This window comes from Schistocerca cancellata, chromosome 2 (assembly GCF_023864275.1).
Source record: "Schistocerca cancellata isolate TAMUIC-IGC-003103 chromosome 2, iqSchCanc2.1, whole genome shotgun sequence".
Classification (NCBI taxonomy): Eukaryota; Metazoa; Arthropoda; class Insecta; order Orthoptera; family Acrididae; genus Schistocerca; species Schistocerca cancellata.
Window position 1 is genome coordinate 543879581 of NC_064627.1, and position 20644 is coordinate 543900224.

A 20644-nucleotide genomic window follows, 5' to 3' on the forward strand; every position below is an offset into this window, starting at 1 on the left:
CGAAGTAACATTCCCCTCCCCTGTCTATACACCGTTGCATGTGTGTCTTTCATCGTTCAAAGCCATGTTGTAGGTCATCCATTGACACCTCTTGGCAACAACTCTCTGCTGTTTTTTTTTTTGCTTTTTTATGACCTCAACAGACTGAAAGTGTGTTCCCTCCAAAGCACTTTTCAATTTTAGGAACAGATAAAAGTCACAGGGAATCAGATCTGGTGAATACTGAGGGCTTGTCCATTAAAAAACTGTTTTACAGATGCGACATTGTGGACTGATGCATTGTCCTGATGCAGAATATATATATCACCCTTCCACAAATCTGGTCTTGTTTTCCTTACTCTTTGCCGTAGTTTGATTAGGACTTCTTTGTAGTATTTTCTATTAACAGTTTGATCATAAGGCAGCCGTTCTGTCAAAAATCAGCATTGCCTTTAGTTTTGCCTTGCTCATTCATGCTTTTTTCATTCTTGGCAAGGTGGGAGTCTTCTAGTACATTGACTAATGCTTTGTTTCTGGGTCATACTGTAAGACTGATGTTTCATCAGAGGTGATGACGTGTGTCAGAAAGACCTGTTCTTTGTTGAGTAGTTCCAAAACACCACAACAAATGTTCTTCCAACGCTCTTCTGTCAGAGAGGTTTTTTGGAATCAGTTTTGCATAAACTTCATGAAGCAAAATTTGACTTACTGTCACTCTGTTCATGTTCACCACGTCTGTGATTATCGAATTCTCAAATGTTGATCGTTCCACGCACTTTCATTAATTTTCTGAATGTGGGCTTCAGTTCTTGAACTCACAGACAGACTGTGGTGTTCATCATCTTCTACCTCTTCTCAGCCTTCTGAAAACTGTTTGTGCTGTTCAAAAACTAATGGACGTGACATAGTATTATCACTAAAAACTGCCTTTAAAACATGAAAACATTCCATTGACGACTTTTTTGAGGTTAATGTGTGGCTCAATTTTCAAGTTCACCACACACACCGCATTACTACAGAACAACGTCCACTACAACTAAGTCGAAAAAGCAAATTAAGGCAGACAGAAAGACGACAGGAACAGTGGCTGCTCTTGAAGATTCAAAGTCAACAGTATTCCAATACCTTTGTGCGATACGAAGTGCACAGTCTGATTAATTAACACACCTCATACAACAAGTAACCCCACACACCCACTAATGAGATTTACTGTTAGTAACACTCTTTATTCCATATTCACTGCATAGACAAAAAGTGAACAAGAAACACACAGTTCAAGAGTGGTCCAGATCCGAGACAACAGTTATCACAAGGCAACCACCATACTATGCAGATTGTATGGAGCACCAATGAGAACTACTGTTCCCAGTGAGCGTCCACTTATACTAAGCAGATCGGCCATGGGATTCCACCAGGTGATTCAGCAGTCGCCTATGGAGCGTGACTTCTTTCCAGTGTTTGTCTTGTGGTCACCATTCACAGTGCCATCAGCTGTGAATGTGGAAATTATGAACTGATTTCAGACAGCTGCGGTAACTCCATGTCACTGTCCAGATTAGTTGCATCACCATTTTGCAACTCATGTAGCATACACATCTTTATTCCAAACCTTGGCCTTTTCATTGCCAGATACTGCAGCCATCCAACTCTAACTTTATACAACACCAAACTCTCATTGACTGTCATATCTGTATGGTGTGCACAAACATTTGAATTTACTATTGAAGCATTTAAATATAGGCCAAATCTTTTTTATCTTCTGCTGTGGACAGTTCACAGGACTGTACGCCGTCAAATTGGCAGAAAAACAGAGGTACTTTTTCAGCATCAGAAATAAAGAAAAACTCAACCAGAATAGCCACAAGTTTTCTCAAGTGAAATTCCCTGATATTTCCCTGATTTCTAGGCAACTTTTAACATTTTTTCTGTAACAAACTTTGAGATTTCAAAAATATGTAAGAACTTCTGTATTTCTCCCCAAGTGAGCAAAAATCTTTAATACTAACATCAACATCTTTTCTAATGAACTGTTTTCAGATGAAGAAAGCAAGCAAAATGGTATGTGTGTTAGATTAAGACCACTGTTGTTATTTTATTTCAATATAACAAAATACATTTGGTGACAACAATACGCATTTCCTTGGAATCACAAGAAAGGCCGTTTTCAGAAATAACCTCAGAAAAAAGCAAGCCTCTTGAAAGAAATATATATAAGGCAGGGAATAGTTGTGAAAACTAATATGTTCATTATTGTCAGTTATTAATCACGAGAAACATATGAGTACATAGATTACATACCGCCAGCGAATGCCATAATTTTCTTCCTCTTATTGTCCATACTTTCTAATATACAAATTACTTTTTAAGTGGCAAAATGTACTACAATAAATAAAACATCTATAAAACAATGTACTTGTAGTGAGACCGTTGCAATTCCTGAAATCCATCGCCCATGGCCCCTGGCCTGCCGAGGGGCACCACAGTCCTGGGTCCACCGATAAACCACAAAAATCTGCTGCATAACACCACACACAACAGACCCGGCCTGTGGATAGATCAGTGAGACTAGATCCGACAGGCAGGGCCTCCACATTAGTGGAAAATGACAGGCTCCAGATCAATAGGCTTGATCCATTAGAAATACCCAGGGAAACGGCCCGAGGTTTTGGCCTGTCAAGGAAATCCACTCGTGTGGCCAGCTATTCATGTGTCACAGACACCACGTTAATGAAATGAGACCGCAATGATCAACCCATACAACAGATAACTTGCGCAAATACTCTGAAAATCAATACCAATGATGATAGGTAGCAACTTACCATAAAGATGATCACTGAGCCACAGACAGGCATGTAGAAAAGATAATACCTTCAGAACTAAATTTTCGGCCATTGGATTTGTCAGAAAATGAGCGCGCGCGCACAGGCAAGCGCGCGCGCGCACACACACACACACACACACACACACACACACACACACACACACACACGACCGCCGTCTCTGGCCACTGCATCAACAATCCCTGAGAATCATATCCATCCAAACCATATCTCACGCTGCCCTGCCTCTAGTCAGCAGCTGCTTGGCTAGTTGGCTAGCGGCAAGAAACGGTGGCAGCACTGACTCCAACGTGACGGGAGTGGTAGGAAGTGGAGAAGCAGTAGGATTGAGGGAGTACAAAAGCAGCGCACATACTCAGCTGCACCCAGCTAAGGACGATCATGTCAACTCAATAAACAAACCATTTCATCTACTTAGACAAAAACAAGATTTTTCCAGTGTTTTTTTTTCCACCCCCCAAATTTCCCTGGTATTTCCCCGGCATGTTTGAAATTCCCTGATTTCCAGAACTTGTGGCAACCCTGTCAACGTTGTCTAAATACCAGAGTAGCAAGCATTGGGTATTTTCTCCAATACATTCTGGATTCATCACAATGCTTTGGAGCATCACAACACTGATAAATACTTTTTTAGTCACAGTTTGTGTCTTTCTACTAAGAAATATGTTGTGCTTGAGCACACTTGTTTGTCTCTGTGACAACAATATTTATAAAGTTTTCCTCGGCGAGTTGATCCAAACAACACATGGCGTTGTATGTGCAGTTATTCACTACATGAACTGTACGGTTTCCTGTGAATAGAAATCTTGGAAGAACTGGCTTGAGCATGATAAACTTATTTTTATTGTACCACTGATGAGTACTTGTCGAACAGTCATCTGACAAATATCAAACAAACAAAAAAAAATCAATCAAATATTATTAGTCATCTGACAGACTGTCATCACTTCCAGCCTCAAATGAAGTAACATCTTATTCTTCTTCACTTTCTCAGCTGCTAAATTTTGTTTCAAACTCAAGATCATTATAAAAACACAGTTTTGGAAGTACTGCCTAAACAACAATACATGGCAGAGACTGAAAGGAAATGTTTTGTGTCCAACCACTTAACTGTCTACGCTGAAACAGATAAAAGTGATGTTTCATATTCCGGATTTTTAATTTCTGCCAAAAAAGAGGAGGAGTAGCTCAGAACTTTGTATGTTAAGGAATTAATGACTCTCACTTCTTTTTTCTCTGATGTTATCAACTTCATTCCTACTGTAACTTTTTCAGCCAAAAAAATTTTCCGATATAGGGTGTAATATCTATATGTTGAATTCAAGTATAGTTCTTCAATAGTGTGATACATCTTTCTTTTATTTCAGGCAATAACAGACATCTATAGATACAAAGGCATACTAAGAGCGAAACAGAAGTTAAATAAAATGACACAATTACTTAGTAAATTAAACAATGTTATGAAAAATTATGTTGATGGTTACGTACTAACACAATAAAATGTATTTTACCTTCTAACTCTTCAGATTTTCACTCTTTCATAGAAGTATTCACTACCTGATGAAGTTAAAGACTTTCTCTGGTAGTGTGAGTACCAATGTTTCTTTGAATATCATTTTCGGTAACCACACATACCAGCATTACCACATTACATGCTTGTGCCTATGCACAATGTAAAAATGATTACCTGTACATCAAGGTCTGTGATGGTCTGTGACCACCGATAGTTGTCCCTAACAGCACCATTGTAACAGTCAGAGCTGGAAACAGCAATTGCCTCCACTCCTGGGGCTCCTAAACATTTGTCATCAGAGCTGCCACTGCCAGAGCAACCTGTTTCATCGGTACTGCTACCAACATTGTCAACTAAACTTCCCATTTCATCCTGACTGCTGCATACTTCGTCAGAGCTGCTCCCAACATTCGCAGTCATACTGACATCAGTCATTTCACTGTCAATGTCAACGGAACTACTGCAAAGAGACAAAGATTGTTGATCAATGAAATATGTTCCAAATTTACAAAAACATAGTGTGTTGAACATCAATTAATCAAGACGGAACATTGAGCATCATTCATTTGTTGTTTTTCAGATATATGAATTAGTTGGTACTTGATAGCAAAATTACAAAGTAATTATCAATGCCACAAAATTTGCTGTAAATTATTTATGGACAATGAAATATGTGAATTTTATGGCAAAATAAGACCAGTATTCCTCAGAGCTACGATTCAATGTGAAACACTTTGCCACCATAATTCGTTGAGAGTCTGATAAGTTTTGAGGGTAAAGTGTGTAAGTAGCCAAGAGAATGTGTGTTCCCAAATTGATAAGGTGTTCCCTCAATACAAGCAACTGCAGTATTACACTCCCTGTATTTTTTCTTTGTTGCTCCAATGTTTACAGACATTCACACAGCATCCATTATTTCTCAATCATCCTACCTGTTCATTGTGTATATGCAGAAAAAGAGGAAAAAAAGTCTTTGCCTTCTCCTGGGTGAAAATACACTATATCCCAGGTGAAAGTATATTCTTTCCATGTAAGTGACAATATACTTTACCTCAGAGTAAAACTTATCAATTCCTATAATGGTAAACCTTTCATACACCAACATAGAACTTCCCAGCACTCTATGAAATGAACTCTACCAAAAAACAACAAAGCGTTTTGGACTGATCTCCAATGCGCAGCAAAATGTACACGGCATATTTTCATGTTACGAACGTATACATATGATTTCCACTGAATAAAGTACTGCAGCTTCAAAAGCAATGAAATATACATTGTGATGTACTTTTGTCACGTGATGTTGACAGCCAATGACAGCAGATATTCAGAACATAGGACATGTGATGTAGCCAATGGCAACACTGCTGTTAAGTAACATGAATACAAAGATAGGAAAAGTTAATGGTTTAAATTAATATACATACAGTATAGCTACATTGTTAGGCAGGATGCTAACAGCACAGCATACATTGCAGCTGCTGAATATTTGACAAACATGATTATATATTTCACTGCTCTGCACTGAACATTTCATGGGTTACCTGGATGAGTACATGTTCCCATCGAGCACTATGACTTTTCGATAGAAAAGCCAATCCCGTGTGATACTGCTCAAGAACTCACTTCACACTTTCTTTTTCACGGATAATTATACATTTTGCTCTTGTGGTTGCATAATTTGTAATCTATGAAAGAGCTTTGTCTTTTTTAGCATCTATTACCCTTGAAGATATATCAAACACAAATGTGCCAGTAAAATTTTAAATAACGGTGTAAATGGTTGGTCTTCTCAGCTCGAAATTTTTCTGAGTGGCTAGTCCTGAAACTGTTGAGTTTTCAATGATAGTTCAACACCTTGTGATTTAACAAATTCATGGAACATTCTCATATTTACGTAATTCGTCTTGCATAAAAGGAAGACAACTCCATCCACCCTTCATGATATTTTGTCACCACCTGTTATAAACGTAAACAGTTGTGACCTCATATTCATCGAAACCACTTTGTTGTTACCAAGTATTGCATAGTCTTCATACTAAATACTTTGATAGATTTTGCTGTCAGCAGACACTAGTGTGTGCAACATGTTTTTTTGTTGTAAATGGTGCACTTTCTTTGCAACTAAAGTTATATTTTGGTATTATTCTCTTGTTTATCTTTTACTGCTGCAGTATTATTCTCCAGTAGTGGACCGAGCAAGATGGTGCAGTGGTTAGCACACTGGACTCGCATTTGAGAGGACAACGATTCAAACCCGCGTCTGGCCATCCTGATTTAGGTTTTCCATGACTTCCCTAAATCACTTCAGGCGAATGCTAGGATGGTTCCTTTGAAAGGGCACAGCTGTCTTCCTTCCTCATCCTACCCTAATCTGATGGTACCGATGACCTTGCCGTTTGGTCCCCTTCCCAAATCAATCAACAGCCTGCAAAAGTGAGATAAAGTAAAATTCTTTATTAGAACACCACTTCTTAGCAGCCAAAATTATAGAAATTTAACTGGAAACTAAATCAATGAAAAATTTCCAAAATTCTAAAAACACTCAGATTTTTCCCAAATGAAAAAATTCCCTGGTTTTCCCCAGACTTCCTGGTTATCCTGGGGCTTGTACACCCTCCTGTTGTCGTATCTTCATTTAATGATCTGCTGCTCATCACACTCTTTGAACTATGATTTGCCTCAATGTTTAGAGCTTCGTTTTGACCCCTACTGATGTTCAATTAATATTACAAATTTTTCTTCCTGTTTCTGAGAATGAGAAGTCACAAGAATTCAAGTCTATGGAATGACAGAACAAGGCATGAACCAAATTCTTAGCCTAACATCTCTGAAACTCACAGAATTGTCAAAATGATAATACAGCAATAGAGCCTCAACACTCTATGTTCTGAAGTTCACAGCCTTTGAAGATTTTTGAATGGTATGTTTAGTTAATGAGGATACCAGGGGGAGAGGGTAAGTACATTTACTTGTAAAAGACATTCATTACAAAGATGTGAAATGAAGTTTAAGAAGTATGTGGGTAAATAAGAAAAACTGAATGAAACAATGCAAATGAATGGTCAAAGAAGACCAATCCATTAGGGATTTTAAAATCTACACATTCCTTGATGAAACACTGGAAAGCTTGTCTTTGAAAGGATACCGCACTCTCATTATTATCTCTGCCCTCTGCTTTACTGTGTGCAGAATGGCTACAATATTCATAAGCACCCTACCCAAATTTCTTACTTTTGTGAGTGCAAAAAGGCAGTACATATCAATTACACTAAACTCCCACTAATACAGCCCTCAGTAGTCTGGCCCCTCACAAACGAACCACCCATCGCACCCCCACACCCTCAGATCTAGTGGCAAGAGGGCTCAGGGGACAGTTTGTCAAAAACTCAATACAAATCAAGCATGAAAACAGAAAGAAGGAGTACTGGTCTGTGAAACAGTGAACGGTCCAAGAACAAGAAATGCAATATACAGCAGCTGGGAAAAATTATTGGTGTCGTGGCTAAGTGGTTACAGCACTGGACTGCCAAGGGGATGATTCATGTTCAAACTTCCCTTGTGTAATTTTTCTTTTCCTTCCACCCTTCGCTTTATTCAAATTTGTCTCTGTGTTGTGGTGTAATGCCCATTTGAAATGGTGAGGTGTAAGACATGGGCCTATAACGACAGTTGATTCTGTGCAACTCTCTAGTACCAACTGAAATCAATTGGCCTACAAATGGGAACCATCAACGTTTGATGACAAGGCGACAAGTCAACCGAATCCGTCACCGGAAAACATGTCTCCTGTGTCATACATGACATTAGCGAAAGCATGTGTGTTGTAGATAGGAATCTCTTATCAACGCACCTAATTCGTATGACTGGTAAATGAGTGAGATATGCTTCCTTGGCCTATGTAGGTGTTGATATGAATGAATGTGATCACTCCCAAAGAAATGATGGAAACATAATAGTTTGTCACACAAGCCGCAACAAATGAACATAACAGTTTCACAATCTCACAGTTCCTCTCTGCCCTGTCAAAATATTTGTTTTTAACATTTCTGAATTTGTGATCTGTTTTGGAAGTCTTGACTCTTGAATTCCTTTGTTGTAACATAGCTCACACCAGTTTATTTGTTGTTTTCATTTCTGAGTGGCAGATATCTAATATCTCACTTGCTCTCACTATTCATCACATTTACTCGTGATGGTAACATTCTTACCACATGACTCATATTCTATAACCAATGTACAGTATGACAACAGGAAGAGAACAAACATTTCAGTGAATGGACAGACAGTTCATAATGTTGGGGGGGGGGGGGGGGGGGAATTGGCTCAAGGAAGTTCTGAACACTTTTCGTCTGCTTGGCAGACCAACAGACACCACACTGCTTTTTATTGCACTTCTTGTTCTTGGACCATTCACAGTTTCTATTTTGCCTTTTTTTCACACTTCAGTACAATCTCTTCCTGTTTTCATGCTTGATCTGTGTTCAGTTTTTGACAGTCTATCCACTGGGTCATCTTACCACTAACTCTACAACGGGGCACTGTGGGGAGTTTCCCTTGTCAGTAATCTGGCCCACAACTAGCCTCTAGCTGTTCAAGAGGAAATGATGCAAACAAAAATGAATTATCATGCACAACAATGTGTTAGTTAATTACAATGTTAAACAATGCTATACATTTTTGAAATTGTAGCTCTCTCAAGAGCTCAGTATCATGCTGGAAATAAAATGGAAATGTCATGTGGCTAGGGCCTCCCGTTGGGTAAACCGTTCGCCTGGTGCAAGTCTTTCGAGTTGACACCACTTTGGCGACTTGTGTGTCAATGGGGATGAAGCGATGATAAGGACAACACAACACCCAGACCGTGAGCGGAGAAAATCTCCGACTCAGCTGGGCATCGAACCCGGGCCATTAGGTATGACATTCCGTCGTGCTGACCACTCAGCTACCAGCAGCGGACAAGTATCATGCTTCTAAAAGGAAACACATTATGCTTAGGTTAGGTTAAAGACCTAAAGAAAAAACCCAAAATTTTAGACAAGTTGAACTGAGGTTCTGAACAGTAAGCCATTGCTGCTAACTTCCAGCTATTTACAACCTCAAAAACGAAGATGATGATTGACACTGCAGAGAGTGAAGAGGGAAAACTGAACATCATGCAAAAAGGGAGAATGAAGAACTGAATGTAACTGCTTATAGATAGATGGTTTATACCACAATGCTGTAAAGTAACTGCAGTCAGTGGCCCAAAAATAAAGGAGAAAACATTTGCAGTTAACAAACATCTTTGCGAAAATAACTTAATATGCAGCAGGCAAAGGTTGGTTACAAAACTGGAAAAAACGACAGTGCATTGGCTGACAGTCACTGGGGAAAATCACTCAGCTAATGGAAAAGATGTACAAGAATTTGTGAAGTAGGTATGGGAAATAAAGAGAAAGAAGATTCAACTCATAATACTTCATACAATGGTGATGAAACATCTCTCTTTAACAAGATGCTTCCTTCAAATATATTAGCTGCCACAAACGAACGGGAAAACAGCAGAAACAGTGCAGGACACTAATGATGTGTTATTACGCAAACAGGAGTCAAACTACAATGCATGGTGATTGGGAAATGCCAATATCCCCATTGTTTTCAACACAGAAACACCAGAGCAATATTATGCTCAGAAGAAAGCATGGATCGACACAGAAACATTCTCTTAGTGGTTCCACAGAGCATTTGCACCAACCATGAGGGAAGACCTGAAGAAGAAAAAGCTTCCAATGAAAGCTACCCTTATAACTAAAAATGCTCCCAGTCGTCCTTCTGATGTTACTCCAACATTTGTTATACAAGTATTCTTTCTTCCACCCTATGTGAAAATCTTTTCTCAGTCATTCCATGTCAAGTCATCCAGGCCATGACACCCATTATCTAATGGTGAACTGAAATTTTGTGTACTGCTTTTGTGTCTAATATCATGAACTATTGCCAATTTTTATTGATTTATATACATTCTGTTGGAAGCAACTGCTAAACGTTTGACGCAATGCGTTACTTCAAAGCAAACTAAAAACTTGAGAACTGCTGCAATTTTTTCCCTGAATGTCCTTTTGGACATGTAGTTTCTGAAAACATGTTAGAATTGTCCAATTAAATTTTTGTTAATTAATTATATTTAATTTTACTGTTAAATTAGGAAAAATATTTTGGACAGTTGCCCCCTCCGGAAAACACTGAAAAAATTAGAAAGTGATCTACAAATAACGAAGTTTCATCACACAAAAAATCAGGTTTGAGAAACAAATGGCACTGAGGAAAAAAATTATATATATACTGGAGAGAAATGCAAAAAAATACAATTACTACCCAACAGACATTAACAACATAAATACACATAACAATATCCAAATTAAACAAAAATTGCAATATATAAAACAAAATTACACATTATAAAACATAGGGCAACTTGTACATTACATGACACATGAACACACTCTTACCTCTGCCATAACCAAATTAACTCAATGTAAAAATACATTGCATTTTGTTTATAATATTTAAGCATTTTGTCAAAAGCTAATATTGTCAACACTGCACAAAATGCTAATGTTGCAATCTGCATTCAAGTTGATTCAGAAGTACACGTGACGAGACACTCTTATGAGATAATATTTTTTTGTATGAGAACCACTTTTCTTCCACCGACTTTAAGGACTCTTTGCTCAGAGAATAAGTGTTGCCTGTTGCTGTTGTTATCTCAACTTCACACAGAATATTAGAGAAAGAAACATCACAAACATCATTATCAGGCAAATAGAAGGACGGAGATGATCCATGGGGATGCACAAACCTTACTGTAACATCTCCTTCTTCACAATTCACCTTCTCAACAACTCCCAAATACCAAGAAGAGTCATATGCACATGCAGCATAGCTGCTGGGGTCCACAGTGCATTCTGGCATTAGTGGCAGAAGTGCACCTGATGAGAAATCATGACGTTTGGTTTGTTGGGGGCTCAATCGCGCGGTTATCAGCGCCCGATGAGAAATCACGCACAATGCTAAAATCCGTATCACAACCCAGCCTTTTTGCTCCAATCTTGGTTGGTGATATTGTTGGTGACAATGTGATGCATAGATCATGTTCCAGGAATTGTTTTTGTACTTGTAAAGCACTGAGAAAGATAATGTCTGACTTGTACCATTTCATCTTTCGAAATAAAGTGAGCTGAAATGTCTTGCAGGTTCTCACGACAATTCAAATACCTGTGAAGCTGTAAGTATTTGATCCTTATAAACTCTTTGTGAACTTGCTTTTGTGACAAGTCTTTTAACAGTGCCACCTATACCATCACAAGGAGATTTGCCATGGCTGGTAACAAAAAAAGACCAGCTGCACTTTATGTTGAAGTCGCGTTCATGGTAGCAGATGTTTCTGAATTTCTTACAATTTTTATATTGTGCAGCACAACCATCAGTGAAATAGTCAAGATACGCAAGATGAATTTCTGGAAATTCACACTTACAAAAATTCAATACGGTCTTCCGAGTCTGGTACACAACGGCAACATCATGTTCTAGAACATCAGAAACAATAAAAATAGTTTTTGCATGCAACTGTTTGTTCTTTTTGTAATATATATGGACAGTGTGAAGAACACAGCTGCCACTGTTCCAACTGTATCCTGTACTTAACCTTGAACAGCAAAATTTAGATTTTCACTGAAATCCATTAAAATTAACAATGATCCTTCACATCAAGTCTTTCCTCCTTCATTTTCAGATAATCAGATTGTGATTGAGAAATAATAGGGTGTGGAGTAAGTTTTTCAATTTTCTTAATTAGAGTGTCATAAAATTCTGATAGAGAAGCAATTTGAACACTTAAAGTCATTCTATCAGTTGATACCCATTGACTGTACTGAACCACCTCATCAGGATCATAGTACTCAATTTCATTTTCTAAGTGGGTTTGAAGCAATGAAATGGTAGGGCATTTTTCACACAGATGAAGCATACAGGCTCGGTTATTTATACCGCATGTTACTATTTTAATTAGATCTTGGTATGTTTCTTTAATAGAAATGGAATTTAGAAGCAGTTTAATGTTTTGGTGGTAGATGCACACACATACAGTATGTGTTCCTGATGATCCTGCAAGTATACACTGTTTTGGTCAAAGAGAAGCAAAATTTGAGAATCCCACTTTGTCTTCGGGATACTTTTTTTTATAGAGAGAATACAATTAATTTAATTACTTAAAACAAGATGCTTTTGCTCACAGGTACTTTTGCTGGTCCTCACTTTGTCTTTTTTCCCCAGGCATTATTCTTGTGTTTTCGTCATCCAAATAAAAAAACTCTACTTTTTGCACTGTGTCATGTGGCAATGTCTTTCCTCTTATCTGCCCAGCCATCGATAAAATACCTTTCTCCATTAAAAGAGCTCTTACTTGTCATACCAAGTATTCAGAAATCTGAAATTTCAACTGATTTTCTGTCGAGACCAAGTTGGCGGTACAAGAGTAAGTAACTGAATTTTTTCATGATATTTGCATATTCAATTTTCTGTTTGATTTTGTCCACGAGTTCATCATTATGATGTTTTGCCTTTTCTTCCAGCTCTGTTAAATCACTGTCAGGGATAGAGCTTGCATCAGCAGCCATCTCAACTTAATATGTATGTGAAATTTTAGTTTGCAGAGCCCAGCTGCCGATTCCAATTTTCGTTTGGCCGCTGCAAACTGACTATGCCGAGCAACTAAATGCAGCTTTGCACGAGATATTCCTAAGCTAGTTAAGCTATTATTGAGCACACATTTTTCAGGAGTCTGCACCTTCATATTACTCTCATTTATATAGTCTGGTGACGAGTCGTCACTTGCTTTTTTTTCATTAGTAAATTTGATACAGGTCGAGCACATTTTCTCCCCGGAATAACACTAAAGCCTCTCATTGAAGATCTCTGCCTTTTCTAAACTAATTTCATGCAATCCAGATGAAACAGATCGTTTATGGCACTTGAAGAGATCATAGCAAATTTTCATTGCCCAAGAAAACACTGCCTACTTGTACTTTCCATGCTGCTTCACTCTTAAACCAATATTTGTCACAAATAATTCAAAAGATGATTGGTGTAACCTACAAAGTAATTAAATAATGAAAAATCATTCTATCCCATTGTTTCATTTCAAAAGTATTTCACATTATTATTGTAGCATTAGGGGACTTACTTCTGTTTTGGAATGAACTGTTAAAAACTGAAACAATTGAATTTTAACCAATAACTTACTCTGGGTACAACTCACTACAAGAGCTCAGAACTGCATGCTCAGTGAAAACGACTCAGAACAAAGGAACTGGATGACGCAATACATGTAGTGGCAATAAAACAGTGTTCTCAGATATGATTTGTTCTTAGGGAAGTCCAGTGTAGCCAACTTCAACAATTTAGTGGCGACACGGTAGTCATGAATCAGCGACTTCAATACTTCTTTTACAATAACGTCGTTTTTCACACTTCCTATTATTTCTACAAACTGATTCTTTTTTGTGTGACATAACAGACTATTTATAATAATAATGTAAATTTTTCAAAGGTATCTATGGGGGTGGGAGGGGGGGGTGCAATACCTTAAAAAATTATAATGTCCATCCATGGATTTTGTTTAAAAGGGCCATTACGCATAAGGGCCACGAAGGTAAGTTATGAGATATTAGGGTTCATACAGAGGCATACAGACAGCCATTTTTTATTCGCTACATTTGCGAGTGGAACAGGAAAGGAAATGACTAGTGAAGGTACAGGGTACCCACTGCCATGCATCATATGGTGGCTTGCGGAGTATCGATGTAGATGTGCAGTGATGAGATGTTTTAAGTGGCAGATTTCCACCTGGTGGCCAAAATTTGAACTAATATTTTCCCAGCCTAAATTGGTTCCAATTAATGCATTAGTGTTTCTACCAAGTTTTGCTGCCATATGATAATTACAGCCCATACTGGACCTCTCTGAGTAACTGCACTTTGGTTATAACCACCTAGTACATTACAACTAACCCATTCAACGATTTTTCAAAAGTTCTAAAACTAACTACCTAAAATAGCTTGTTTTTCTCCTGGTTCAGATTTTCATTTGCTGGTTATACAGATTCGGATTTTGCAAAACAAGTTCCAATGAACATTTGGATTGTAAGAATTTTCATCACAACCTAATTTCTGCTTTACACTTTGGACTTTATGTACCTGGATTCCCCTTATGATTTCAGGTTACAATACAAACATTTGTATTTTTGTTAGTTATACGTGTATGATTAAGTGCCGAGCACATGCAGCATGATACTGACAATATATATTATGTAATACTCAATAATTATGTTCCTTACAATGCAAACATAAATTCTCTTGCTTTTGAAACAACTGCAAAGAAGAACAAACACAAGATGGTGGATTCATACCCATTTGGTATCCATTTTTACCTTGGAGTATCAACAGCCATTTCACTTCTTTCACTAGTTCCAGTCTTCTTCTTTCGGGAAACAGCTTTCAGTATTCGGCGATTACCAGGTGCTAGGCTGTCATCCCCAACCTCATATTCTTGTGCTACTGGCAAATCATCTCCACTAAGAAATTAACACAAGAGAAATTAATAAAATGAAATTTGTATCACAAAAAAGTAAGTAATGTATACTAAAAAAAATATAACATTCATTTCTGTTGGGATGGAACAACTGAATCACAAAATACATGAGAAACAAATATCAAATATTATGTAGCTACTGATTAATAGTACAGCCAAATTAATGATACTGTAAATTGAAAATTTGGTATTTCAATCTCTCCCACAAAACACTCTAGCATATCATTAACAAATGCCTGTGCTTCCAATACTGAATGCCCTTTGACAAATTTACAAAAATTCTACAACACTGGATTGTGTCTACAGTTTTCTTCAGTTATCACCATTTTCACAGTTTTTGAGTAATAAATTTGACAAGAGGTGTTTTGTATTAAAACTAATTCATTACAAAGTGAAAAAAAAATTACCCCACACTATGGTCTACAGGTCTGATTTTGTTCAAATCTGGTATGCAGATTATGGGTGCAGAAATGATACTGTGATATTTAAAAAATTTTAGCACTGTTTGAAGTGCTGCTATTCAGTGGGTAATTGTGATAAAGCTATAAAATAAGGCAAGACAACTGAACAGTTTGCATTGTGCACATTCTGTAAGTTTCATGTTATCTGTCTCACTAATATTGCTCCAAGTAGTGCTCAAAGTTGTCAAAAATTTAGTTGTGAAAAATCTTCTCTCAAGCTGATGTAGCTTGATGTAGTAGGTGTACAAACTTCTCCTTTTGTAATCTTATTGCCATGTTGCTTGTTTATGAAACCTGTAAGTTCCAAACTTTTGGGTCCATCGTTTTTGAGAGTGACAGGGATGAAGTTGCCTAAAAACAAATTTGCTGGCAGAAGAAGTGATTTTTAACCCTTGAGTCTCAGAAGGGGCACCTGATCCACAGCAGCATTAACTACCTTCTGAAAGAAAATCTTTTTCTTAACAAAACATAAAATTTTGAGATATGGTTTTTCCCTGATCGTCTACAACTATCCTGTAAAATTTCTCATGCAAATGAGAATTCAGTCATTCCAGAGGAAAATGGAGATAAGAGATGAAAAATTAACTTTTAGCAAATGTAATCCTCTTACAAAATTGTTAAGGCCTTCGTGGCCACTTGTTGACAAACTGGCTGTTGCTTCAGTCTTAGGTTCTTCAGGCGACGTTCATCTGATGATATTTCTGATGTTTTGCCAGCATGAGTGGCTGGCATTGTCACAGTTTCACCCTCCATTGCTGGTGGTGGACTGGAGCATGGCTAATGGCCACAAACTATATGTACATGGTGCGCCAACATCCAAGGGCTTCTCCGCAGTCATTTCCAGTGCGGCTCTCTTGCTACCTGCAACGGTCATTCGCTGCAGCATGGGAAGCCAGATCCGTTTACCTTGAGGCTTTCTTCTTTCTTGTTGAAGGTATTCTCGAGTTGATGTACTTCTATAGCTTCTCTGAACAAGCGGATGTAATAATTCTTCTGTACAGCCGAAATTTCCATGTCAGCGAATTGTACAATGCGGTCTGTCTCACAAAGCGCGTGCTCTGTCACAGCAGATTTCTCCACCTGCCCCAACCTGCAATGTCGCTTATGTTCTGTGATCCCGGTGTTGACTGCTCGTACAGTCATTCCAACTTCTCCATGTGGTATGCAGTATATTCCCGACATTGCAAGTGGGTCCCTTTTCTCCTTTTCCTATCTGGGACACTCTTTGATCTTCTTTGTCAGTTTGTAAATAGTCTTTACACCGTGTGTGCGCAAAATATGGCCAAATCTGTCTGTAACTCTGGGAACATACGGCAGAAAGGCCATATCAACATTTCTTTTTCTGATTTGTCACGTCACCAAGTGTTTGGCTCTGTTATACTTCTCATATATCTTGTGGAGTACCCATTGCTCCTCAGAACACTTTCCAAGTGTCGCATTTCACGTCTGAGGTGCTGCGGCTCACATATTCGCATTGCTCGCATGATGAGTATATAATTATGCCTCTTTCTGGCTGGGGTAGTGATTTGAAAGTTTGTGCAGTTATTAGTCCAAGTGTGTGAGCTTTCAGTACACACTGTGTCCCAGGCTTTCATCATCCTGTGTGACGAGCACATATAGAAATGGTAGTTTTTTGTCCTTTTCTACTTTCATGGTAAATTTTATGTTTGCAAGGAGACTGTTCAAATTTCTTAGGAAATCACTGAGCTGTTCTTCACCATGACTCCACATGACGGAAGGTATCATCAACGTATCTGTACCCCACCTTAGGTTTACAAGGTGCCAAGTCTGTTTACAAGGTGCCAAGTCTAGTGCCAGTGCTCGAAATGTTCCATGAAGAAGTTGGCCACCACTGGACTAAGACAACTATCCATGGCGACGCCTTCCAGCTGTTTGTAGAAGTTGCCATTCCACATGAAATAGCTCCTGGTGAGACATTTATGAATGAGATTTTTGATATAATGTCAGAAAATGGAACCGATGAGCTCCGAAGAGTCAGTGAGTGGCACTTTTGTAAACAAAGAAACAACAACAAAACTGACCAGGATGTCATTCAGTGTAAGTTTTAGTTTGGCCACTTATACATCAAATTGATGCTTAAGCTCTACATTTTATTGTTTGCTATAGATTTCTCCCAGAAACAAGTGTCTGTGGGAGTGTAGTTTGTTAAAGGTGGGTTCACCAAAAAAATCCAGAAATGTTTTGATGGTGGCTGCCACATTTCCTGACTGCCCTTGAATTTTTGAAGAAGCAGATGATGCAAGAATCACTAAATACAAGATACTGCAAGAATATTGAAACATTAACATTTTTCTCAGGCACAAAATTATATTTATTTTTAGTTTACATATTTCCCAATGTATCCAACATCTGTAAGTTTTCAATCATTCAGACTCACATTACACAAGAAAAAGTTAACAAACTCTGAAAATTTAATCAAACTTTCTTTTTGTAGGTGATATAATATTATTGATTTGAATAGATGCTAGATTCAGCAAACAGGGAGAATCTGCCTAGTATTCTTTGACAGTTGTCGATTGTTGATGATATTCAGAACAGTGTTTCATGCGATCATAATCCATAAGCACAGGTTAGGTTTCCTCTGCAGATGAACATTCGTTCACAGTGCCCTCCTGTGACCGTTACTGTGGTGCTGTGTGCAATGCCACCATTACCGCAACATGTAACATGTTTCAATCAGCCATCCTCCGCACCTGTAATGACTCCCGTGAATACTAGCTAAGGACATATTAATAGTGCACCACGGGCATTCTCCAGGACTTCTTCATAGGCAGTTGACCGTAACAGTGCATGTTCAGTATACGGGTCAGCACCTGCTGCTAGTGCTGTACAAACGATGGACGCATACTCCCCCACCCCTATCCAGTGACGTCCATCACTGAACAACAAACTTTGCCGCCGCCATGTGTTGTGGACTTTAATTCATGTCGCACACATTCATAACCCCTCAAACCATCCCTTTCCACACTGAGGGTTCCAGTTCCTGCCATAAACCCAATCGCTGTTTCCACAGCACTGGCTGCACCTGCCGCGATGGCCTTCCATGTTTTCTATGAAGTTGAACAATTCCACCTGTTCATTCCATGGTACCACCTGTGCCTGCTGCGATGGCCTTCTGCGATGCAACAGGTATGCTCAGTGATCACACACACATGGCAATTGTGGCAAATGTGTTTTGGGGCCTACACCCCCCTCCAGTGTTACATATGTTTTCTCTGCGGGACCACCTACTGTGCCGGACTGCCATTCTACCATTCCCTAGCCGGAAGAGGATTTTGCGGCTCACAAAGACAATTCGGTGTTCCCGGAAGTTCCTAATTCTCCTCTCTCTTCCCCCCGGACACCACTTAAGTTACCGCTGTCAGAAGACAACCCCGTGACATGGTTCATCTCTGTAGAGCACATCTTCAAGCTACACCAAGTTCACTAAGACAACTCCAGGTTCCTCTGTCTCATGAGACACCTTCACGACCACTCAAACCTGATCTGTGACCTGCTCCTGCCTCTGGCTCCGAAGCATGACTTCGCCAAGAAAATGATTATAGAACGCCTTGCCTGTTCCCCCCCAGGAGCTCATACTAAAAATTTTATATGAAGAACACCTTAGGGACCAGACACTGTCACAGCTCTGGCACCTCCTACCCCCAGGAGCTCATACTAAAAATTTTATATGAAGAACACCTTAGGGACCAGACACTGTCACAGCTCTGGCACCTCCTACGGTTGCTGGTCAATGAGTAAACTATGCAGGATACAGTGCTCTGGGCAGTGTCGTCTGCTAAGCTACCCACCAATCTCCAGAAACAACTGCTACAACATTCCTTCGAGTAGATCGGATCGCACTTACGGATCGCCGATCAGTTGTACTCTCTCCTGAGACAGTGCCAACCTCTGCATTCTCTGCCACAGGTTGGTATGCCTGCACCAGAGTTCCACCCGTTTGCTGGTAGGAGCAGGGCCCGTTCCACCGCTCTGTCCTCCACAACACCTGGTGGCCTGCGCTCACACTCTTCACACTCCGAACATTCCCAAATCGCACACACTCTGTATGTGCCAGTATACCTACCCGAAGCAATCGATGATGACAAGCCGCCCCCTCTTGCTAATTCTCCACCTCTGCCACATCCAGCTCACCCATACTGCTGGTATCACAAGATCTTCGGCAACTGAGCACAGAAGTGTAAGTCACCTTGCCAGCACCCAAACACTGTCCACAGGGCACAGTAGACGCCGAACCCTGCGGGGGTCAGACAGGCGTCCCCTACGCTGCATAACGTACATTCCCCCATTTTTCCCAACGGCCGCTCATATGTAACAACATTTCTTCTAAACTCAATTTTTTGGTCGACACAGGTGCGGACATATCTATAATCCCTCTACCTGCATCTTCTCCATCGACTTTGCTCCTCTGAGCAATCAACGCTTTGATCCTAAAAACTTCAGTCTCAGTCAATGTTTCGCCTGGACTTTTTACATAGCTGACAGATGAGCCAGTTCAAAACTTTCTCCGAACATCTTTCAGAGCACGGTGCTGCACCACCCTCTGAACACAAACATACAGTGTGCTCGCCTTTCGCTTTATCGCTCAAGTGTTCTTGCAGAGAATAATTTGGTGCACGAGTGTTCCACCCTTGTGGGTGACATTCTGAGGAGTGTGAATGGTTTACTGTCGGAGTGCAGGGTCTGTGACGAAAATCCGTTGGGACAATGGCGAGCTCCAATGCCGCATTTCGCTCACCTCCAGTGAGCTTGCCTCGGCCCCCATTCAGCTGTAGAACCTGTAAGTCACAACACCAGCATCAGGACAAGTTTCTACCACCAGCTCCAGCCCGGCTGCTTCTCAAGTCAGCTCTACAAAACATTTTGCGTGTGATGAACCAGTTTCTTCGGCAGGCACCCACACTGTGCCTGTCCCTCCCTGTGTCGTGTGTACCGATCAGTGTGCCCAAATGCCAACCCCGCCGTCACACATGCGACACGCCCACCTCCTCTGCACAAACTGACACACCTCGTATTGATAAATAATCCCCCTCTCCTGCGCACCAGCCACGTGACTCAGCCAACACCTCTGTTCCTCGCACCCACCCAGCGCTGCTCGTGCTCACGCCGGCTTTCATGCACACTAGTGACAGTCAATGTTTACCAAGTGTTCCTGCTCACCACTCACTGCGCTCGCTACTGATCTCCCAGCATTTGCGCGCATC

At 39.7% G+C, this 20644-nt stretch overlaps 1 protein-coding gene across 1 annotated transcript in view; it reads right to left on the reverse strand.

Moving 5' to 3' along the window:
- Positions 1–20644, reverse strand: part of LOC126162114 (nudC domain-containing protein 3-like) — a 75202-nt gene that overhangs the window by 41380 nt on the left and 13178 nt on the right. Inside the window, exons 3-4 of the mRNA XM_049918398.1 lie at positions 14798–14941; positions 4507–4792 (exon numbers count right to left, since the gene is read on the reverse strand). Coding sequence (XP_049774355.1) covers positions 4507–4792; positions 14798–14941 — 430 coding nt within the window. The remainder of the gene's footprint in view (positions 1–4506; positions 4793–14797; positions 14942–20644) is intronic.